This window comes from Sinohyriopsis cumingii, chromosome 7 (genome assembly GCF_028554795.1).
Source record: "Sinohyriopsis cumingii isolate HCF-2022 chromosome 7, ASM2855479v2, whole genome shotgun sequence".
Lineage (NCBI taxonomy): Eukaryota > Metazoa > Mollusca > Bivalvia > Unionida > Unionidae > Sinohyriopsis > Sinohyriopsis cumingii.
Window position 1 is genome coordinate 34043830 of NC_142967.1, and position 25952 is coordinate 34069781.

At 35.8% G+C, this 25952-nt stretch overlaps 1 protein-coding gene across 3 annotated transcripts in view; it reads right to left on the minus strand.

The window, feature by feature from the left end:
- LOC149794997 (regulator of G protein signaling 12-like) overlaps positions 1-23697 on the minus strand; it is a 163952-nt gene extending 140255 nt beyond the window's left edge. For all 3 annotated transcript variants that reach the window (XM_089964659.1, XM_089964658.1, XM_089964660.1), the window contains exons 1-3: positions 23554-23697; positions 14270-14331; positions 1594-4022 (exon numbers count right to left, since the gene is read on the minus strand). In XM_089964659.1, the coding sequence (XP_089820785.1) occupies positions 1594-4014 (2421 nt within the window). In that variant the 5' untranslated portion in view covers positions 4015-4022; positions 14270-14331; positions 23554-23697. The remainder of the gene's footprint in view (positions 1-1593; positions 4023-14269; positions 14332-23553) is intronic.
- Between the last annotated feature and the right edge of the window lie 2255 nt (positions 23698-25952).

Sequence of the window (25952 nt, forward strand, 5' to 3'; positions counted from 1 at the left end):
CTTTGTTTATCAAGTTAATCCCTCTATGTCTTTTTGAATTTAGCTGTCAACTTTTGTCTCAAGGTAAGAGATTCTATTTCTGGATGAGGCAACTGTTTCTTTTTATTTCATTAACTGTTGCATATGCATTTCACATATTTTTCATATTTTCCTAAAGCCCAGTCAGAACCATCTTTACAGTTGATATTACAACTGAGCACTAATACTGCTAACACCTAGTACCTTAATAACGATGGAAGAACCTCCAACTAAAATGAGGCAAATTTTAATGCTGGAGAAAATAATTATTGCAATTGAAATAAGTGAAAAAGAACAGACCACTCACAAAAAATTGGTTTAAACGTTGGTAAAACAAATTTAGGTTGTTAGAAAGAAAAAGGAGTAAATCAGAAATGATTTCATATGCTAATATGTGATCTTCAAATGTAAATGTGATTTTATGTTTAATGATAGAAGTATATCTTTACTGCTATATAATTCTGTTTTTAGATGAATACATACAATATTTTAGCAAGAACTATTAATAAAGAATAGAATATATGTACAGTAATTATGGTTATTTTTCTTTAAAATGTTCTGGAACTGGACCTTGGAAACAGGTCATTTTGTACAAACCTGTTATGAGAGACCATTATTTGTTGGCAGAAGGGGCAGTCTCTCATAACAGGTTTTATTGTAATAAGGCTTTTCCTGTAAAGCCCATGCTAATACGATCCTATCTTCTTAAGTAGTTATTACAGGATTCTGAAAATGGCCATGATGGCACCAATACCCAAGATTCAGGGTGTAATTTAAAATATTCCATTTTTAATAAATGTTTCAAAATTATTATTAGAAGTATGATAAAGTGACTTGTTGAACACGTCTCTAAGGTGTTATTCTTCAAGTTCAGTGTCTTTGCTCGTCTTTATTCGACAACTTTACATTCCATCTGAGAGAAGAATGTTTCAAAAGGCTTTATACTTCTTTCCATCAAAAAGATTTTTAAAAAAAATACAAATATCTCTGTAACACTCTTTTAACAAACATGTATGACATTAAGGGCAGTTATGGATACATACTGCTAAGCCACTTCCTTCACAAACAAATGTCTTTGGTCACTTCAACCTACGTGCATCTGCGGAAAAGGTTGAAACTACTATGACTGGTTCAAATAGGAAACTCCAATCCTACATCCAATAACAGTACCATGCTACAGCAACCTTGAACTGTGATAGGTATGTTCTGATTGGTTTTCAATGAGAAAATGAGTTAGACGGGTTTTGTATTCTTTCAACTATATTCCAGATAGGAAAGAAAAAGTGACAGCTGTTGCAGTCCCTACTTTACTCATCACCAGCCTGTTTTCCTCATCATAAACCAATCTAAAAAAATGGCCCTGAGAAAAGTGGGAATTTGTATATCAGTGGAACATTCTCATCTTTATGTTCTAGTATTTACAAATACATATCACCTTGTATAGTGTGGTCAGCAGGCTCTAACCTCCTCTCTTTTTTGACCCAATGCATGACATGACACACAGTACAAGTTCTGTCGCTTGAGGGTAGGACATCTAAGGACAAAAGAGAAAAGGAATACAGACAAATAACTTACCTTCTTTGCCATATTGAAGCCCTCGGAATATCTCCTGGGCTCTGCTTCAACTGTCAGACCCAATGCTCTGTCCCGCTCAAAGCGTTCTATTATCAAATTCACATCATCATCATTGTCACTATCTTCATCATCACCATGGTAATTTGGAATAGGTGGCGCTGATGGTGATCTTATCTGATTCATCAAGCTGCTTGAACTTGACTTGACCTTTCTGAATGCAGAGGAAGCTGAGCCAACTGGTGTAAAGGCTGAAGACAAAAAAGCACGTGGACTCAGTTTGTCTGCCAAATTCATTTCAACAGACTCAACTTTACTGGAATCAACTTTCTGCTGACTGTCCCCATTAGATTCTCCTGAAAGGCACTTAAAAGGAGCAGAATAGGGACGACCTTGTTGCATTTTCTTTGCAGAGTTATTTTCATTCAAATTTTGAGAGTCCTGATCACTAGTGGACTGTTTCTCATGAGTATGTTTCTGCCTTGCCTGCAAAAGTTTCTGCATGCTTTGCCGCAATTTTTCAGCAGTGTAGTCTTTTTCCAAATTATCTCTTGGGGAAGCAGGACTATTTTGTACGGACTCTGACATCGCACGAACATTGAGTTTCTCAGCTGCTTTGAAACATTCATCACTACTTGTGGATGTATGAAAAGATCTGTTTGCATCTGTGGACAAGGCAGAGAGAGGGTGATGCAATGTGGCAACAGTATGAATATCTGGTGACAGATGCCGAATGGGACCATGTGTTAAATGAATTGTATTTCCTGACCATCGTACCTGTCCCGCTGGTGGTAGAGGCTGTTCCAACTGCAGATCAGGACCCACTGCTCTATCATGCCCGTTATCCTCCCGGCCAAGTCCAAGACCACTGTCACTATTGCTGCTGTTACTATTGCTCCGCTCTGCTGGCCGATTCGGATTCGCAAATACTTGTGACCTTGCCACATCAGTTTCAAGGGCTCCCTCCAGTCGGTCTTGATAAAGATTGGAAATGGACAGAATAATAGGCGTGGTAGATCGCGGGAACTCTAAACATCGTTGACTATGTGGATCTACTGTGCACCTAATTCCGAAAGTTTTTGCCTTTTGAGCATGAATATTGTGAGCATTCATTTCTGGGTCCACCATGAAAACATGGCAAGAACTACTGCGTACAAAGTTCTCATGGCTAGCTGCCCCATCTGGTTCATCATTACTGTGTAGTGTTACAATACCAAAAAATCTCTTATCATCAGGACACACTCCACTGAAAGCTATTCTATCAACAGGATATTCTGCCACTGTGGAACCAGCAGCATTTGACAATGCTATACCTTCCTGATGAACATGCATTAAAACTAAGGTATTAATTTTTTGCTCCACTCGCAGGCGTCGTACAGCATTTCTTATCGACTGTATTCGTACATGTGGAACATTTGCATCACTCGGCATCTCAATAGAACCAATATAACCAACAATAACTTTTATATTGGAGTTCTGTGGCAGCAGATTTAACTCTTCATCGTCTGTACTATCTGACAGAGCATCAGAATCTTCAGTTTGCAGAATGAAAGCCTCATTTGCCTCGCTGTATGAATGCAAAGAATGATTAATAATCTGCTGCAAACTTGCTGGTGAGAAGTTATTATAAACATGATGCTGTGAGCTAGGTTCACGATGACCTGCTTGACGACTTCTTCGATGAGAATGGGATGTACTTTTGATAAAAGCATGTTTAGGTTCAACCCTGTGAATTGTCGGTTTGCTTGATCCTCCTTCCACATTCGATACAGAAAAACTTTTCTGAAATGGAACTTTAAAACCATCGCTAGAACTGCCATGCTGATGCCTCTGCACTGACGATGCAGGAATTTCATTATTCTCAGCCCCTACTGGCATGTGCAAGCGTGGTCGTGAGTGACCGTGTTTATGCATAGTTTCTGGCTGTGGTAAAGGCCTTAAGGTTGGGTCATGACTGTGACCATCTGGACAATGTCTGTCCCTTTGATTCAAACCTGCAACAATTTTGTCCATCTTGTCTTCAAATCTGAGTCTAGCAGTACTTCTTACACGTACTCTGTTGGGATATTTAGACGATTTTGTTCTATGATTATACTCATCATCGGAAGAATCAGAACTGTTGTAATTTTCAGCCACTTGCAGGGTAAGTGTCCCTGTTGACATACCAACCATTCGGACCACCTCATCATGTCCAGCTTTTGAAACATCAAGTCCATTTACTGATACCAGATAATCTCCTGGCTTGAGGCCAACACAATCTGCTGGACTTCCAGCAACAATGCAGCTGAGAATACAAGGGTGCTGGCCCGATATTGTAAACCCATATCCTGACTTACCACGAGTGACTTCTGCAGTTTTTAATCCATGAATAGGCCGTTTCTTCCGACGCTTGGCATGGTGAGGATGAGGTGGTTGATGGTACATGGTGAGATCTGGAAACACAAAAAAGGTACGTTATTCAAAATACTTTTTCAAAATTAATCATGTTCATACAAATATATTTATCAAATGTTAAAGACAGCAGAGTTCTTGTTGATCAAACACATACCAATACCATCTTAATCATCTGTTTCATTTATGTCATTCATATTGATGTGACAACTTATTTTATGCAGAGTTGCACGGGTCTGCATTGTCATGTGAACAGTTTAAGCACTACATTCTCCCAACAATCACTAAGATATGGGAACTGTAATCATTTAAGGAACATTATCGTTTACAGAACATAATGTCATATACACTGTGTCAAAATGGTGGAAATGTTAAAAACATCAATATTTGAAAAAGGTGACTCCCATGAAATCTGGGAGAAAAATTGAAAAGTTTGTTCTGGAAACATCTTGAAATCTTTGTTTTGATCAATAAGATTGGGGAAAGCGATGGATCACTGTTCTGGAAGTAATTTACAGAGTGCAACAGTGCACGAAAGCAATGGCGCTTCTCAAAACACAAGCTCTGCAATCATCAAATTCTTCTGTGTGTGTGAGAGAGAGAGAGAGAGAGAGAGAGAGAGAGAGAGAGAGAGAGAGATGGGGGGATGTGCTCACCACTGATAAGACATGCAAAACTATAATCACATTTTCACTTTACATGTTTTTTTATTTATTTAATAAAACATTCATTTTTGTAACAACAAATTATATAAACAATGCCGCATATCTGATCACGTATATAAATTAATTTTAAACAAGACGCATTATCAAGTCGGTAAAACACAATTCTCTTCACAATCATGCCTGTTATTGTTGTTGTGGATTTAACACCATTTTTCAGTACATGAAAGGCTATACATGGTGGCGAGTATAACTGGTGGAGAAAGAAACCAGGAAAACCTCGGAAAGAACAACAGTGGCAAGCTTTCTCACATTAGCTGAGCATGAGACTCCAACCCAAGTGGACAGCACTGAGATGGCAGTGATCAGTCAAGGCAAGCACTTTAGTACAATCAGCCCCAAAAGCATGTTTGTCAGAAGAATACACATGAACATTAGAAGTTAAGAACGTATATATTAAAAGAGAAATAAACCAACTTTGGGTTGATTCACAATATGAAGAGAGAAAGAGAGCGGGTTGTGAATGGTCGTTGAAAAATGTACTGTAGAACATCTAGAAGTAAATGTCATTAATTTCATTAAATATGAATGGGAAACCAGAACAACAGCAGAGGAGAACAAATAGCGAATGAAAGGGTTCAAGTCAGGGGTAAAGGATTGGGAGTGCATTGCCTCAACATCATAAAAAATAAACAACCTAAATCCGAGTCCAGCCTCCTTTTGAAATGGTAGTTCCCTTTCTGCAGTAGGTCATAATGCATCCGAAACTAGTTGGCTCTGTACTTCATTTGGAACTCTATACACCTGGACCTATGATAGACCTTTAAGGACTATTTTGAATTTAATTCACAATACTTTAAGTTCTTTTTTTTAAATTTTCAATTTTGTATTCTAGGGAAATAATTTATGTCAAATTTTACAAAAATGTATGCTTTTTGCTATTTTCTGTTACTTAGTTTTAAAACGATAGAGTCGTAACACTTGTATTCTTTATAATAAATATATTGTGTTGCCATTTCATGCCAATTTGGACACATATAATCCTTTAAATGTCTCTAAATGTTTATGCATGAAAAGTTTTCAACTGAGCCTATTTTTCACTAGATAAAAATCCAACAATGTTCCAGAATTTCTCTAATACTGCTGTATCAGTTGAATGATAACTGTGCCTTAAGATTTTTCTAAAAATTTATTTTTCTAAATAATTACCACTGAGATTGCCATTACTAATCTAATTTTTTTAGTTTTCCTTTTCACCAGTCAGACTTATAATTAAAAGAAACACACAATGAAATGGACAACAGTGGCAGGTGCATATAAATTGGATAAACAGTAGATATCATTGAGTTTAACACAATTTTTCAGCACATGATAGGCTATATTTGAGTCTTCCCAACATACATTTTTCGGCATGTGAACTCTCCCCATTGTTGTCAAGTCGAATAACTTCATTTTTCTTGTAAAGCATTATTTCTTCGTTTAAGTGATGACATGTTTATTTGGTCTTTGTCTGGTACCCTGTTTTGTTTAATGTTAGCCTATCTGACCATGTTATGATCTTGACAATTACGTCAGTCATAATCGTCAATTTTTAAACAAAATCCATCATGTGAAGCCCAAAGATCTATCAAAACACTGCTGACCCCATTTCTATCTGACCATGTTATCATCTTGACAATTAAAAACGTCCGGTCATAATCGTCAAGTAAAAAAAGTCCGCTGTGTCAAGCTCAATGCTCTATCAAAACATGCTGACCCCATTTCCAGCAAACATCGGTGTTCATGATATAATAATATCCTTAGTAGTACATGTACTTTAGCCAACACTTCTTTCAGTAACGAAAACCTGACATCCACAAACATACATCCAGAAAGATAATCAGATTACTTATCTCACCGTAATTAAATATTGGTTCTGACAAAATTCAAAATAAAATATGACTGCTTATGAGCATAAATCTTACATTTGTGCACTAATATGGTGGCTGCTGGTTGCGTTAGTGGGGTGGCCTTTCTTGGGGAACTTTAGAACACAAACTCATCTGTCCCAAGGGATTCTGGTCATAAAGAGTGGGTGGCCACTGGTCAAGGGGGCCGTTCATGAGGGGAACCACTGTACATGATGGCCAGTATCACTAGTGGAAGAACCTGGGAAAACCTAAGCAAAAGAACTGTCCAATAGAAAGCTACTGGCCATCTTTCCCACATACCCACAATGGCCGAGCCCAAGACATGAAAACACATGGACAGAGGTGAGATTAGTAAAGGTAGGCGGTTTAGACAATTTAGCCAGCTGGGACCCAGTTAAAGAGACGATACAAGAAAACAATGAATGAAGGTCTGAAAAAATATAGACAAATTAAGAGACTTGTGAAATATATGAATTTACACACAAATGAGAATAAACAGAATAATATAGGACATAACATTTGTAATGAACCCAGAAATGGAAATAAAACTACAAATTACTTCAATGAACAGGTTACTATTCAATGGGTTATATATTCACTATTTTTATTAGATCAATGAATAAAACAATTATTTTCATAGCCAATAAATCATGTATTACCCTAAATCAGAGGTCTTAAAGTTTCAATAAAACAAACATTCTGATTCTTGTTAATATTTAGTGACATTTTGTACACACTGATGTGAACAGAAGAATATAGTTCACACAGAACAAGGTATAGTTCAGTTTAACACATTAACCCCTAGCGACGACTTAACGAGGCAGGAGGTTGTAGCCTACTGCTGAGCTGTGTAGCGTCATGGTCATGCATGATACACTAAAGTGGGTGGTATTAAAGAAAGGTAGACAGATGTAGCTCTACAATGATACCAAATAATCTGGAATATCTAGTTGCACTATAAAATACAGATAAAAAACTTCATTTTTTGAACCCAACTTTTTCTACCCAAAATCCGATTTTGTGTCTGGATTTTAGACTTTTTGGTCTCAGATCTAAGGCAAACCGGTATGTACTGCAAACAGACAGATCAGCCTTTGCAAAAAGAAGGATAAAATGGGCATTTGGAATAAAGAGTGGTCTCAATACAAAAATTATGGGCCCCGTTTAGCAACAACAACAAAAATCCAACTTTTACCCTTCTGCTCATACATGAGTCAAATAACCAATGAAAAACGAGGTTTCTAACACAACTAGGCAGTATGTTATTGAAAGATCACCGGGGATTTGATGTTTTCGGATCTATTCAGAAATAGCTTTCAAAATGTGTTTCCTACTCGATTTTCAGATGAAAATGTCAAAAACCTCCAGGGGTTAATGTGTTAAGCATCACATTTTGTACCCTCCAGTTTTGTTCTGAAATGCACGATAGCCCATGTGGGTAAATGACATCAAGTAACAAGCAGAATTCAAAACCTACCCTATAGCTTCAAGACACCAGTAATTCACGCATGATATTGTATATGGTGCAAAATTACCAAGATTATATTCAAGTTGACAAAATAATATTTCCCCCCAAAAAATAATCATCACATACGTGTGTGCATTTGATCTGATAGAAAGAAATAAAACTGTTGTTTCAACTTGGGCTATCAAATAGGATGGTTAATTTATTTACAAAGCAAGCCAACCATAAAAGCAGACTTTGGATACTTTTAAGTATATCGATATATTTTTATATACAAAAGTAGTCTGATCTTGGTTTCTTTTCACAGGCATTCAAAGGAATTCTAAAATAAACACTGGAACTGTCTGGGGCCATGAAAGTGACAAGCATACATTCTGTGAAATCTTTTAAAGCAATAGCATATGCTGCAATTGAATAGGTTTGAACCATGCTACATGATCACAAAAATTAAAATAAACTGTTAACCCTTTACCTCATACAACCGTCTTTGGACGCCTCTACAAAAGTCGCATCGAAGCGACTTTTGATGCTTCTACAAAAGTCCCATAGAAGCGCCTTTTGACGTCTGCTGTAAACATCAGCCATTTTAGGCCGGTTTTCGTAGCGCCACCTTCGGGGAAAACCCCTTATTAGATACTACATTCATTTCTGTGAATGACAATTACGTCAGATCACGTGGTCACTGTTTATGTACTGGTCGATATCTGCTATTTAAAGTAACTGGGTCGTAATCTCCACTCTCCAAAATGGCGGTCGCGGATTTCATTCAGTACTTACGAAGTTTTCATGATTAGAATCACAACTATGAAAGATTCAATAACCTAGGTAAAGGCTCTGATATTGATATAGGCTGCAATTAGTTTTTATAAATTATCAAATTTAGATGACTTAGTGATGTAGACACAGATGAAAAACTTGTAAATTTCGAGTATGAGAAATGGCAGCTCTACGGTTGGTCACACGGCCTCACTGACATGACGGTGAACGAATTCTCTCCAGATTTTAAAGCACATAACAAATTCTTCCGTGATAAATAATTACACAGCTATAACAATCGGACTTTACTCTTAAATTGTTCCACATGTAATAGATGTGTACCAAAAATGTAAAATGGTTAAAATTGCTGTTAAACGTAACATACACTACATTGCTTAATAGTTCACAGGCAAGCTATGCGTATGCGGTTGACTAGGTAACCTGTGTTCTATATATAGCGAGCTGCACTTTGTCACTATGCTCTATGAGGTAAAGGGTTAAATGAATATTGGACAAAATGTATTTGGTACTGAGCAAGTATCAAATTCATAGCTCAATCAAAGGGTTGAGAAAAAAAAGCTAGTGCTGCCACTACAAGCTAAGGGCTTTGTGCTGGCAACAAACAAAGGAAATATTACTTGGGAGTTAAGAATTGGCTTTTGAAAAAAGACAAACATAAATCAAAATCATAATTTGTATTGCATCAAACACAGTGGCAAAACACAAAAGATAAGACAACCATAAGTTGTTCAGACTTAAAAGAAAATGTAAGCATTATACTTATTAGTAAACACCCAAGGGTAAGCAACAATGATGACCTCTTCACTCTGCAGCAAGTAATATTTAATTTAATCAAAATCAATGTTGATGCCAGTACCATGTAATAAATACCGCAATTAATAAATAAATGCAGTGCACACCACAGCCTATATGTATTCTTGATGGGAATAGTGACATGAAAACGTAAAAATACTTGAATTTAAAGTATTTTGTATGTATTGCAAACATGCAGAGTTTCTAATATTATACCAAGATTTATAATGTTTTGTTCTTCAAAAGTCTGCATTTAGGATGAAAGGTGTGAAAAACACTAACCAGTTTATTTTATTATTTTTTTTATAAAATTTCAGTTAGATTGCAAGTTTAGAATTTCATTTTTAAAATCTACTTTTAATAGCTAAGCATCAAGGTTTGATTATTATTCATCTTCCTAGTCAGTTGGCAGATTCAGATTCAGATAATGAAAACTTTTTCCATGAATTAGAAACAAATTCTTAAGAATAGAAAGTAACAGAAAGTATAGCATTGTGGCATTTATAAACTACCAGGTGACATTCATCTGCATACACCTATTTAACAATTTAAAAAATCACTGATGAAGAAAGAGAATTCTTTATAGTCATGGTTCTATTTAGTTCTTTGGCTTTTTGTTTCATGCTGACTTACTCTTAGTGTTCTGCCAAAAGTGTCATTCATTTAAAATGTAATCTCACTTTAATATTAAAGCTAATGATTTAATTAGTCGGGAAGCCAACAGTGCATACACTTAATTTCTATTATTATTTAATAATAAGCTCCAAAGTAATCAAACAATTAAAGACCTTGACTCTTGACCTTAGGCATTACTGCAAAATCAATACAGAGCATTCCAAACAAAACAATTTAGTATGTATTACACTGATAGTAATGATTGATATTAACTTGTTCTCTGCAATACCCTAAGTAATCAAGGTCACATTTCAAAACTCAGTCTTATTCCAGTAACCAATGTTCTATTCCAGTCATGATCTCGGGTAGATATATATTTAGATCAATGGTACTCCTATTTACATAACAGTATTCACCCTAGGGTAATTCATCACTGTGGTCACGATATATTATTATTTTAGTCTGCAATGCTTTTAAACTGGCTGACATGCTAAGCTGCAGGGTCCGTACAGTTTTGTTTCCCACAATGCTTTAAAAATTATTCTGTTAAATAAAACATTCTCTCACTAATTCTAGGGGCCCCGAGTGGCAGAGTGGTCTAAAGTGCTCACCATTCTGGATCACTGCCATCTCACCTCTGTTTGCGTGGGTTCGAGTCCAAGGCTCGGCTAGCGTAGGTACGTGTGAAAGCCTGCCAGTAGCTTCTCGTGGATCGGTGGTTCTTCCCTGGGTTTTCCAGGGTTCTTCCTCCACCAGTTATACAGGCCGCCATGTAAAGCCTATCTTGTGCTAAAAAATGGCGCTAAACCCTAGAACAACAACAACTCTCACTAATTCTAAATGACACTTTTTCATACTGCTCATGTACAACCTTTGGTACTGGTTCAGTCACTGACATAGTTACATAGCTGGCTTCTGATGACAGAGTCTACTGTTCAATTATATTTCACTTGCTTCCACTCAACAGGTGTGACATGTATTACTTTTGAAGTTAGTAAACATACTTTCTGGAAGGTAAAACAACTTATAACTATATAATACTGCATTGCTGAATTTACCAGTTAGGCAGGAGGTTGATAGGTCAATGACCCTCAGAGTAGATGTGTTCACTATTGTGAACTGGCACATGTAAATGACTTCTTGCCACAAAAGGATCCAATAAATAAATACCTTTGCTCTGGTGCACCAAGAGCAAAGATATAATAATGAAAAGGAAGTGTAAGAGTGCCTGAAGGCTGTCTCATAATGTTATAAATGAGGATTCAAGTCGGTCCAAGATTCATGAATAGCCCTAACCACATGGGCTTAATTCTCATGAAAGAAGGTCATTCTCTGTGAATTCAGATAGTGAGAACAGTTGTCATAGAATGGAGGCCACTGATATAAGATGAACCCTTGAGAAGGAGAAAGAGAGGATTTTGACTTTCCATATTCCCTCCCATGTATCCAAATATGACCTTCCATATTCCTTTCCATGAATCCAAATAAAAGAAGTGTTGCACCCTGGCTTGCAAGTTTCCTGGCTGAGTCATTCCAAGACGTCTAAAAATGGTGCTAGCAGCTGCCTCAATATGTGCTCAGCATTAAGAGGTTAGTGCTAGGACTTGTTCACCTGGTGTAAGGATAATGTAACTGGGTGGGACATGATGCTACATGTCTGCAGCATGATGCCCCAGTGCTTGACATTACTATAAACTGTCACAATACAATCATCATAGCAATATGACTGATAAATTGTTAAAGCTATGTTAAACACACATACACACTCCCGCTGCCCTCTGTCACTGGTGATTAGATTTGCAGGGCATGGTAAATACTGTTTGTGCTTCAACCATTACTTTACAAAAGAAGACAGCCCAATGACTAACCAATAAGGCAGATGTAGTACAGTGGATCCATGCTTTGGAGGCCACTTCTTTCAAAGCACCACATTGCCAAACACCAAAATAGTATATTTTCAAAACATGATCCCAAGAGAGGCAACATTTTCTTTGCAGATGGGGTGGTCTCCTAAGTGAACCAATTTAGTAACAAGGTAGGTAACTTGAGTTGAAAGACACTAGTTATATGGATGAAATAGGTAGTATCTGACATCCTCTTAAACTATATTTCTACTTAAAGTAACTTCAGATGAATTGGAGACTATACTGGCATCTTTCATAGTTTGAAAGTCAGTTTATTTATTTATATCTTAGAAACAGGTGGACTTGATGCAAGATGAGTATCACTTGAAGGTTTTCCACCTGGATACTTTGGAAGTCACATCATTTCAAGAGGAGCCACCTAAACCTGTCTGGCAAAATATATTCCACGGAACATTGGTATTATGTTTAAAAAAAGCATTATTGAGCCATCATTAAGTCGAAAACAAGGTTTTTTTTAAAACCTGGTTTTAATGGAGCACACACCATGGTTAGGGGTTCCAAACTGGATAAATTCTGGTAGAATATTGTTTCTGCCAAATGTAATCAAAACTGGCTCAGCTGTTCTAGTGAAGAAATCAAAAAGAAACCATCCCCAACTTAATTCTGGCAGAACACGCCCTATGAAAAACTCCTACCATGTTCCTTCAAAAATGACTAAGCATTTATTGAGAAAAAATTGAAAAGTTTTCCACCTAATTACTATGGAAGTCAGACAATTCAAAAAGCAACTGGAAACAAACCAGGTATGATGTCATATAAATTGTTCCTTTCTATAAAGTTTATTCAGAACTGGTTCATCTGTTCTAGAGAAGTCAAAAATAGGTTTTCTACATGGCTGCTACAAGACCTGCACTGCAAAGGAATATGAAGTATACCCTAAGAAAAATTCCTTACAAACAGATAAAGAATGGCTCTGCCATTCTGAAGAAGCTAAAGATAGGTTTATTTATGGTTGTTAAATGCAAAGACACCTTTGCCAGAAAAGTCATCCCAACACCAATTCTAATACAATGTCTTATAAACCATTCTAACAAAGTTTTATTAAAACTGGTATGATTGTTCTGGAGAAGTTTAAAATAAGTTTTCCATCTGCTTGCTAAGGAAGCCACACAGATCACTGATGGGTAGATACACTTAAACAAAATTCTGATCAGGCATCCTACGAACAATCTTGCCAAGTTTGATCAAAACTGTCATAGCCATTCTGAAGCTGATGGATGCTATGGCTTAACACAATCTTGATAAAGAATGTCTCAAGAAACATTCCTAATTAATTTGATTAAAACTGGTTTTCCACCTGGTTGCTAAGGAAATATGTCAATTATTTAGGTGGAGCTATCCTGTACACAATTCTGCAAGAGTGTCCTTTTAAAAATCTAAGGCTGTCGTGTTTACAAAAACTGTAAATGTTTAAATGACCACTGAAACGTGAACCAATTTCATTTAAAACAAAATCAATCCACTTGCATGCCAGAACTGGCAATTGTGGCAAATGTGAATTATTTTATTCATTGTACTGACAGGAAAAGTGAAGTCAACAATAATTTAGGTTGCTTTGTAAGATCATTTAAATATTTGAAATTTAGCAAAACAACCACCACTACATGTATCAAGAAACCTGAGCAAGATGACGTTTATTTGGGAACATTTCTCGACCCACGGCCTCAATTCCATAAACGACAACAATGTTATCAAGATAAAATCTAACTTAAACTTTGATATTCTGCTGAAACAGAGACTGTCCCTGTTTCCTTAAACATGAATTGTACATGTAGAACTGAAGTTACAAAATGTGTATTAGATGACTGATAAAAGAAAGTTACATCGTCCACCATGTTACCCCAAAGACATAATGGAGAAATATGCAAATTCAGCCATCTAGAATTTACAAGGGAACAAATGCAAACCCTGTCATAATGTTCTTAATTGTCAATATTTCAGATATAAGGAAATCAGCAAAAATACATGGTGCATAACTTTTTTTCCTCACCAGTATAATAAAATGGCGCATAACATTTTTTCCTCACCAGTATAATAAAATGCTTAGCTGCTGCAGGAAGAAGTCTGCGTGACTTCTAAATTTGTCAATTATTTAGGTGGAATAAATGAATACATAATGCCTTGGAATGAAAATATACTTACCACATGGTAATTACTTGAGTAGTTAGTAGCATTATCATGTAAGGAAGACTGGTTTCCTGAGCCTGAAATGACAAAAGTCCAAGTTTTCTCTCGTAGTTTTTGATGATGTTAAATGAAGATTAAGTGATAAAATGAAAAGTACAATTCCAGACAATCTTATCTGACAAATATATATTATAAATACATATCATAAGAATGTTACAACTCCCTACCATATAAAAATCCATGTGCACAAACAGAATAAAAATCCACAATTTTACAACTGCATCATAACTTTAAAAAAATAAACTTGTGATTTATATAACTGCCATTACTGGTGCTGTTTCTTTGTTGCAATACACCAGAGATCATGCTAGATACAAACTGAGCCCCCTCCCCCCATCTGTCTTTAGTGCCCTTCCCCTGCCTTCTTAGAGCACTACCATCCTTCTCCAGATCATGAAAATACCATAAATGTTTTCTATCTGTTGTACTATTTTCCTGTTTATTTAATGTTTGAGAAACTTGTGTGCTTTTGTTTGTATCTACTTCCCATTCATTACTGACACTATCTTTGCATCCAAATATGTCCCTTCTATCAACTAAATTGTCCCTCTTCCCCTCCCTGCCGTAAGAAATTCTGGGATGGAAGATCATAGGTTAGGGTTTTCTGGTAATAATGTACACAAAGACACAGTGACTTGGAAGGGTGACTTGAAGGGGCCTATTGGTGATCTAAACAGCATATTTCAGTATCAAATCCAATGTCTGACAACCTGTAAATCCAAAACAGAATAATAAACCTACCCTCTGTACCCATTTCAAAATAATGAGACTCCATTGGCAGATAATAAGCTGTGCAATATAGAGGAACCATTCAGGTGCATTTCTACTTCTTCAAAAGGGGCCCCGAGTGGCCGAGTGGTCTAAAGCGCTCTCCATTACGGATCACTGCCATCTCACCTCTGTCTGTGTGGGTTCGAGTCTCGGATTCAGCCAATGTCGGTATGTGAGAAAGCTTGCCAGTAGCTTTTCGTGGGTCGGTGGTTCTTTCCAGGTTTTCCCGGGTTCTTCCTCCACCATTAATACTGGCCGCCATGTATAGCCTATCGTGTGCTGAAAAATGCGTTAAACACTACAACAACAACTTCTTCAAAAATTGTTGTTTTGGTCATTGAACTGAATCATTTGTTAATTTTTCATGTGATATCTTGTCCCATGACTAGCATCAGTTTCTTCAATGCATCAAACAACAAAATGGACAGATTAATTGATCCCGCTTTGAGGAATTTGAAATAGAATGTAAAGTTAATAAGTCCATGTAGTAACGAGTCACATGATAAATCCAGAGATGCTACACAAATACATGCAGAGAGAGATTTCTCATTATCTATTTTTCCAGCTGAGTCACCTACTTTTATAACTTTGTATCATTTATCATCATTTATGGTATTTTGCTGCAATGACACAACTGTGCACTTTTCAAACTAAGAGAGTTGCTTCAGGAGATAATAGGGAATTGTGATCTTTATATATATATATATATATATATATATATATATATATATATATATATATATATATATATATATATATATGTATGTATGTATGTATGTATGTATGTATGTATGTATGTACACACATCTGGGTTCCTGAATTTGCTTTATTTGCCAGACAAGACAGACAGATCAAAGGTTCTAACGGGCATACATATATATTGTGAGCAGCTGGATAGTGGTCACTGGATATTTGAAACATGATTGTATTAAATTGTGTTTATCCATTAAGTGCCAAATAAATACTTAATGAAGTAAAACTTAAAGGTATTAGGTTTACAATCTGCTTCTTTGTTGTACAATTAATGCAGGTGCCGCTGACTACAGTCTAACTGCTTGGGAGCTATAAGGCTCCCAGCTAGTTAAATTGGGACAGATGGACAACTTGATTTTTTAGTGCAGTAAATTTCAAAGATGGAAGATACTTGGCTGCTACTCAACAACAGTCCTTCAAATTGAAAGCCATGTTCACCAAAGAAACTGATGCTCTACTGGGCACAAATAATTTCCAGGAATTCAAGATAAGACCATTTCTTCTAGTGAACTACTGAGTGTTTAAACCATCCATCTTTTTAGCAATAACAAGATTTTCCAGTACTGGTAGTTGATCATAGTACACATATTGGATGTTGACCTGGCATCAATTTCATTTAAAACAAAGCAGACATTATAAGACATGTTTCTTTTGGTGAAAAATGCATGTTAACATGACCATCTAGTCAGGGGATTGTTGTTGTTATGGGTTTAACACCATTTTTCAGCACATGGTTATTCATCCACTAGTATATTTGGTGGAGGAAGAACTCAGGAACACTCTACCAAAAAAAAACATTAACCTACTTGCAAGCTTTCTCAATTACCCAGATTTGCCGAGCCTGAGATTCTAAATCCACAGAGGCAGGGGTGAAATGTCAGTGTTCTGTAATGGCATGCGCCTAATACCACTTGCCCACATGGGGCCCCACAATCATGAAAAGTAGCTATAATAAGATTTCCGAAATCGAAACTGTGCCAACCATATTTTCATTAAGGGCCAACTACACATCATAAAAAGTCTTTTAGTGAAGATGCCATGTTGATATGGCCATCCAAACAGGATGAGTAGCAATAACAAAATTTTCAATGGCTATTCAAACAGCACTAGTTTCATTAAGAACCAACAAGACCTTGGGAAACATATGTATATAAAGTTTCAAGGCAATCCTCCAAATAATTTAGAATGAGTAGCAATAACTAACTGTGCTGACAGACAGATGTCAGATGATGGACAACAGTCCATCCCATAAGCTTTTCTGGTCTGTGACCAGTAAAACAAAAACCTATAATAACTCCCTCAGGGTAAACACTATACACATTACTCAGTCCCTAACACCATGTGCAACATGGCAGTAAGTTAACACAGATCAGACCTTTTGAATAAGATATGTGTAGCCATGGCCCTAATCAAATAGGAAAAAGATACTAATAACAACTAAGCTATACACCTGGAAAAAATGTCAGACAAAAGCCATAAGTACCATGATTTCCTGACACAAACACACATGCATGCACATATCTGCATATGGATGCAAGGGGTTTCAACAGAAGCCAGTTGGTGGTAATATTTTAAATTAAAGACCAAACAGGTGTAAAGTACAATTATATTATTGAGTGGAATATGCATCAAATAAATCTACAACTTACATGTGTTCTAATTAATCCATTAAAATCCACAACACTTTACATTTTAAATCCATTTATATGATGGATCCATGAATTAAATTATAGGTCACATACCAGTACAAAAACATTTGTTCCGAAAGACCTGATTCACAATATCCCACCTTACAAATAAACGATGTTTGTGATTCACAGCATGTCATCATGTACAAAGTCCAAGAATTCATATTCATTTTCTGATAGTTCTGAAATCATCCACAATCATCTGGTCATCATAAATATCATCAATTTCCTTGACTTCACTTCCTTATGCTGATGCTTATGTTGTTTTTGTTGTTGTTGTAGGGTTTAACGCCATTTTTCAGCACACGATAGGCTATACATGGCGGCCAGTATTAATGGTGGAGGAAGAACCCGGGAAATCCCCCGAAAGAACCACTGACCCTCGAGAAGCTACTGGCAAGCTTTCTCACATACCCACATTAGCCGAATCCAAGACTCGAACCTACGCAGACAGAGGTGAGATGGCAGTGATCCATAATGGAGAGCGCTTTAGACCACTCGGGGCCCCTGATGCTTATGTAGAGACCAAGATAGGGTTCTGTAAATAACACTTTAACGATATGGTCTATGAAATCTATTAAAGAATCCAAATGAACACGTTAAATGTGTGGCAGATCACGGAGTTCAAATAATCACCCTCTGTTACTTGGCAATGAGCAAGCATCAAGCTCATTGCTCAATCAAAGGTTTGTCACATGAGAAAACAAAGAGGACACTGCCTATACAATCTAAGAGATTAAGGTCAAACATGCACAGGAAGTCATATAACTCAACATGGCACTGAATAAATATGTGTATAAATTATCAGTTCTATTAAAAAGAAAACACCGTTACAAAATTATTGCTGACTATAACATGATCAGTATTGCAAAACACGTCCCAAAAGCTTTATCACTGCATGAAAGATAGCAAGTTTTTATCGCAGGTAAATGAAGGATTGCTTGGAAAAATACCCAATGTAAAAATGGTATTAAAGCAAAATTTGTCAAACCATGTAAAACACAAAGCCACAGAGTAATGACGGGGATTCTATTTGGGTTTATGTCCTATACTGTTGAACAAAAGCAGAGCTGGTCTAGATGGAGCTTTCCAGATTCAATATTTAATGTAGGACATGATTACAATTTGTAAATCAAAACCTGGTTCAGAAAAAAATCCATTTTTGACATTAAGTCGCAGGGACAGTTTTGCCATATTAATCTGGGCCACTTGACAGCCCCATATATCAATGATGGGCCCCAAATTCCTTATTTTGAAATATCCCATTCAAAAGTTTGCAAATCTTGCTTGCCAGAACTTTTCATTCCATTTGTATCTGTTACATATCTTACTACATCTTTACTTAATTTAATCTCTATCCAGATAAGAAGTCATCATAATCACAAAGAAGTTAAGTGGATTTAGTTACAAGTCAGGATCCAACCTTGATCCCAAGTCTTTAAAAAATTGCCTCTCTTGCCAGAATAAAGTTGGCAAAAATGGGGAGAAGTGTGTAGAAAGTTCAAAAAAGTCACTTTATATGAATGTTTTTGCATATTTTCATGCTATATTATTAAAATGATGAATATTGATAAAATGTTATAAAAATCTGACAACTTTTCTTATTTCATTTCACCATAGTTCTTGCACAAAATAAAATGGCAACCTTAAAAACAGGTTATTGTCTAAACTCTCATCTACAACATCTTAAGTTCCTTTTAAAGTTTTCATCTGTATGTGTGTGTGTGTGATTTGGATTTTTAATGTAGCTTTAAAAAAATTTCAGTCATATCGCTATGATGTCTGCAGTGAGACAGTTTACAGTGATGTCGAGCACTGGGGCATCATTCCGCAGACATGTAGCATGATGTCCCACCCAGTCACATTATCCTGACACCAGTCCGACCAGTCCTAACATTAACCTCTTAACGCTCAGAGCCAAGCGAGGCAGCTGTTAGTACCATTTTTGCAAGTCTTTGGTATGACTCGACTGGGGATCGACCCCACGACCTCCAGCATCCGAGGCAGACGCTCTAACCACTAGGCCACCAGAGCGGTCTCCATCTATATGAATTATTGGATATAATGATTAATTTTATTAGTAATGGACCTGGATACATCCAGTAAGTCATAATTTGCTTCGCACTGGTACTAGGCAATAAAAACTAACTTTTTTCAAGGTGCCTGTGTGAACTTCTGGCCGGAATTCCATGGACAGCAATGTAATTTATCGTATCAATGGTCATAAAATTAGCACCAAAATCGACTAAAGTACACGAGACTTCTTTCTTCATCTTTCCACCTGCCTATTTGATGGGAAAACTGACACAAAGTGCACATTTAACTTTATTAAATGCATTGTATTGAAACAAATTGGGATGTGGGTAATGACATGAAATCAATGCAGGGTAAAGTGATCTTCGCAGTTGGAACTGTCTGGATAAAATAACACTCCCTGGTAACAATTTCACCCGATTTACCCCCTAGCATTGATTTTGTAAATATTGGGATTCTCCAATACAGATGCATTTTCAAAAAACTTACAAGAGTAAACCACTCCCCATTTTCATAATGCATATACTTTTTATAATTTGAAAATTTTGTGGACTTAGTTTACAGTATATACTAATAAAGGTCAATACACACATTTTGTGCTTTGAAAACTGCTAATATTCATCTACCAAGGTATGCATGGTATAGCAAGAAACACTAAATGTTTGACAACAGCATGCTTAACTTTTATTGAACAAAGTCACATTTTCAATGAAATTCTACGTCATGCTTCTTTTTTAATGAAAATGGAATACAGTTTTAAAAGTATTCAGTATTCAAGTTTGTTGAAATAGTTTTAAAAGTATTCAGTATTCAAGTTTGTTTAAATAGTTTTAAAAGTATTCAGTATTCAAGTTTGTTGACTTGTGTGTGCTTGACAAATATGCTGCAAAGATTCACATCCTTCAAAACACAACTTTAATTTGACTTGAACCAATTAACGGTGACACCTTTATTCCAATAACATATGCATGTAACAAACAGAATTATTATCATGCAGCCTTAATTTATAGTATATCAAATGAATAAACAGATAAACGTGTCACATTAAGGAAATGTTGCTTTTTTAAAATCTTTACACGAATAGCACAACAGCAGCAATATCTACTACCATTACTAAGAAGACAACACCTCTACAAAACAAAGAAAATTACATAATTACCGGTAATTTTTCATTTATAAGTTTGTTATTTACCATAAAGTGACATGAAAATAGATTTTAACAAAAATTATGAGTGATGCATTTTAGAAGGTCACAAACCAGAAGCCTAGGTGTTAAAAATTAACCCAACTAATCATTTTGCAATGAAAATTCCCAATTCTATGGATGGTGGTCCTAACATTTTATTGTTGGAATCATGCCGGGACATTTTTTTTTTTTTTTACAGATACAATCTGCTCATGTTCTCATTATCTGCTGACATCATAGGTTGTTGTCGAGAACAACAGTGGAAAGCCAAATCAAATGACCGATAGTTAGATCAACAAGTTGTTCTCTGGCTTTTATTTTCTGACTTAATTGGTGGTGGAAAACAACAAAAGATGACTTTTGTTGTACCGTCAAGGACATTAGCCAGTTCCAGTGCTAGAGGCTACACTACATGGCTAAGATGCAATGCTCTTTTCGTAGGGGTGATGTTGCTTTCCACTCATGTGTCCAAAATTCAAATTTAATGCCAGCAGCCACTGGATACAGAGGTTTTCTGTTCTAAGAATTTAATGCTATGGCTAAATAGATCATACTTATTGTTAATGTAAGATGTATCACATGATACTTTTGTTTTCATGCTACATCTTACTGCCTAAATAACAGCCTTGTATAGTGTGTTCCCAGATTGACTGACTGGAAAATGAGAGGTAGAATTTCAGGAATATCTCATAAACTTGGCAGCCAATATCAATACTCTACAACAAATTTAAATCTAATTGATTATAGTTATTTTTTTTATATTATCCTCATGGAATCAATATCTGACAATAGCAAATGGAAATATTTTCATGTTCTGTTCAGCTGGTTGGAATGTGATTCAAGCAGCGAATGCCAAAACTGGATTAGGTTGAAGAATGATTCTTTAATAAAAGAAACAAAAATATAGTAATATTAAAGAAAGTGCTTTGATAGCTTCCTTTCATTCAAGATATTTATCTTTCAAGATATTTTTCATCTTTTTAAATCAATGTCAGAATTCCCTGCTTCTATCGCATTCCAAGCCACTGACTGAAATGCAAGTACAAAAACCCTTAAAAATTACGCCTATTTCTTTGTGTGAGAATTTGCATTTATTCAAAAAAAGACATCAAGCAAGTAAAGTCTGCCTAAATCAACATGACCGCAATTTGTGGAAAAGCTTTATGTGCTGCCAAGTTTGAGATATTCTTGACAATTTGGACACTCATTCCGATGTCAGTCAACACTGTAACACACTAAACTAGGCCATTATTTGGGCAGCAAGACATAGCACCGAAACATACATAACATGTGATACATCTTACAATGTACAACTAACTTATCATCTGCTTGCAATGGCCAGTTGAAATAAATTTATTAGCAGTGAACTACCTGGTAACTGTCCTGAATAACAACTCTTCCACTCGAACATAAATGTGCATTAGACCGTTGTTCTCTGCCACCAGTTTTGTCAGAAAAAAAGGCGGAGTCTAGTCCTAGAATGTAAGACACATCACCCAATATTTTTGTTCTGGGGAGTGATGGGTCTTACTGCCTAAATAACTGCACTGTGTAGTATGTTTTAATGTCGACTAACAGTGTAAAGAAAGTAAAGTTTCAGAAATATCACACAGAACTAGCAACCAATAATGACACTTTCCTACAAAGTAAAGATGTTTTTGTCAGACTTTACTTACCCTGATATCTTTTCTCTAATAAATTAAAATTAATACAAAAGAAACGAACCTGTTTTCAAGTTTCGTTAGCTTACATTTCAGTTGGCTGGAAAGCGGTGAAAGCCAAAATCAGGTTAAGTTGAAATATTATTCTTTAATGAAACAAGTAATATATTATGCCTAATGGAACAGTAAAGTACATTTCATTCAAGAAACATATCTCCCACATGAACCTACTTAAACATACTTCGGCATACCTCGACTACCATCACATTGCAACAAATTCAAATGTACATCAATGGAACATGAAAATGCATCCATTTGCTAGTGTCATATTTTCATTCCGCCAGGATAAAGACCGCACATTAAGTATATTAATTACACATAAATTAGTGGAAGAGTATCAATATAGGCTGCCAAATGTGCAAGATATTCCCGAAACTTAAAATGCTCGTTCCAATGTCAACCAACATCGGAACAGACTATACAAGGCCGTTATTTGGATAGTAAGACATAGCACTAAAACAAAACCAACATGTGCTATGTCTTACATTGTAGGACTAGGTGGAGTCTAACTTGCCAGTCTACATAATCAACTTCTGAAATTCATGGAGCACGTAAGTACTGAATTTAATTATGTTGACTGACCCTTGTAACTGGACAATAGGGTCAAATCCTGGTCTGAAAAGTTCATTCAACTGCTTTAAGACCCATGCAAACTACACATGCAAGCTAGCTTCTACACATCTTCGACAGCTGAATTTATTGCGGTATGGTTGTTCTCCACCTGGGCCAACAATATCAGAAGAAAATAACAGCCGGATAACACTTTATTGTTGGTATATCTATCCAGACTAATTCTTGTCTCAATCACAATTGACAAAATAAATTCGTCCATCGGTGAAGCAGGCTTAAGCTCAATAGAGTTGTTTAATAAGCTACTGTCTTTTATTTTTTCATCAAAATGCAACATTTTCTACGTCAATCCCCTCCCCCATAAAACGTTATAATTTCACTTTCAACCACATAAAATAACTTTCACTAACGACCCTACATGTGCTCGTTCTGTACTGTAGCATTAACGGGAACCTGCTCATGTATACATAACAAATCGAAAGGTGCAAACAAATCTTCGATTTGATAAACACTTACCACGTGTACAGCTTTTATTGATCCATTTTTAAATCTACATTGTTATTGTCTTATATCTGTCTCTGATGATTCCAAAAGACACTACAATGTTTTCATAACGGCTAACGTATCAGGTTTCCAATATGTTGTTTTCAGAGCTTCAATATGGACGACGGTTTGATCACGTGACCACAATACAGCGTCCTCGTTGGACCAAAGCTTATGACGTTGTATGGCTCGAAATTTGTACTCAACTGTGCTGATAACCCGACACATATTTTACCTCATGCCTTAATTTAATGCAGTTGAACACTTCAGTGCCGTATTTCAACTAATTTAATTATCATCTTAACATTTGAAATCTCCTGACTACCAGTAACTGAGGACAATCTCTCGAACACGCAAATTCTTAAGAGCACAATTTTTTTTTTGCATCAACAACCAAAATACTAACACTAACAGTTTTCTCTGACTAAAATATTGTTCGCATGATAATGATAGAGATTTTATATGAGAGGGTGATACTAGTATATTTCCTTCTACGTGTAGTGGATATATAAGATATTCTGATATTTAAATTCATTGATCTGTTCAAGTGTACTAGGATCCAAAAATTCACCGACAACTGAACCGAGATCAAAGGGGAATAACTTCTTCAAGAAATGGGACCTGACATTTCAGATTTACCTCCCCTACATTGTAAAGTAACGCCAATTACAAGAAACGTCATCTAACATGGGGGGGGGGGGTATGGGGGAAGGTGTTGTGTGCAACATCCCAACTACACTATAAGTCTACAAGCAGCTTAAAGGCAATACCATGAAGGTGTCCCCAACACAGCATACCACAGTCTTGAAATCAGAATCTCTTCATTCAGTATCATGATAAAAAAAAAAAAAAAATTATAATTTGTAAACCCATACATATATAAATTTAACTTTAAAACAATAATGGAATCCAATGAGTTTAATTTTACAACCGCGTTATACAAGCATTGGGATGGATTGAAAATATTCCCAGTTTATACCATGAAACATAAGAATGGAGAGGAATAACATAAATGACCACAGGATGTATCCGTTTCACACAATATCATCTAATCATGAAATAAGTGTTAGTGAAACGTATCAAATTCAATTCAAATAATTTTTGATAAAAGATTGGTCATAAAATGAACAAGGCAAAAATAGTAGTAATGTCTTCAGATATTTTGGGGATTTTTCTTTGTAATGTTTGATGGTTAATTTATAACATTTTAATCTGACAATACATGTACACAAGAAACTTTTGCAAGAGTTTGTAGAAATTAGAAGGACAACTAAATTGTGAGAAATAATGTTTCTTACCAGCAGTGTTCCAAAACATACACTAGTCCATCTAGACGTCCAGTGTCAAGTATTTGTTTGGAGGGGACACACACACACACACACACACTTTGGCACATGGATATATCAGGGTGATAAAAAATGTATAAAAAATCCAAGTAATTTCTTTGTTTTGCTGGAGTAATTTATTTTAACTAAATTTATATATTACATAAAATGCAAATTTCCATTCTTTCCTTTGATAAAACATATCTTAATTAGGCCAGCACCAAAACTGAACTTTCAAATCAGCATGCCAAAATGACTAAATAATGAATATAGTTCGTTTTTTATTATTTATAGAAAAAAAAACACCTGTCCTAGCTCCATGCACCACTATTCATGATGAGAGATGCTTGGAATGAGTGGATTTTTCAGGCCTTGCTGTCTCTCTATATTGGGCCTACTTGTATCTACATGGTTCTACAAGCCAATAAGCAGTATGCTATTTACAACAGAAATCTGAAGACTTGTTTTATACTTACTGTGAGAGCTATAGACGCCTGAGGTTAAACAAATTAGCAACTCAAGAGGGATCAACTGTTACAAGCTCAGGCCTTTCTGCTACTCATCAGAAACAGGCCTTGTAGATATTAAATTATCAGCCATTTTATATATATATATATATATATATATATATATATATATATATATATATATATATATATATATATCAAATTGCTGTTGATTTAATATCTACACGGCCCGTTTCTGATGAGTGTATATATATATATATATATATATATATATATATATATATATATATATATATATATATATATATATATATATATATATACCTTATCTACAAATGATGCTAAGAGGACATCATACATAGCAGTTTTGAAGACTTTACTGCAATTTTCATTTCTGGCCAAAACATTCCCCTGATTAATTTCTTCAAGCATGACCTCACTGAATAAGCTTCCTTTACTGAAATACTGTGCAAATAATTCCCAAGCGGTAAGAGAATTATTTTGACATGGTTCTATTTAGCCTTGCAAATTTTAATGTAACTAAGTTCGGCCATTTTCCAGTGATTTCCCCTTTTCACAC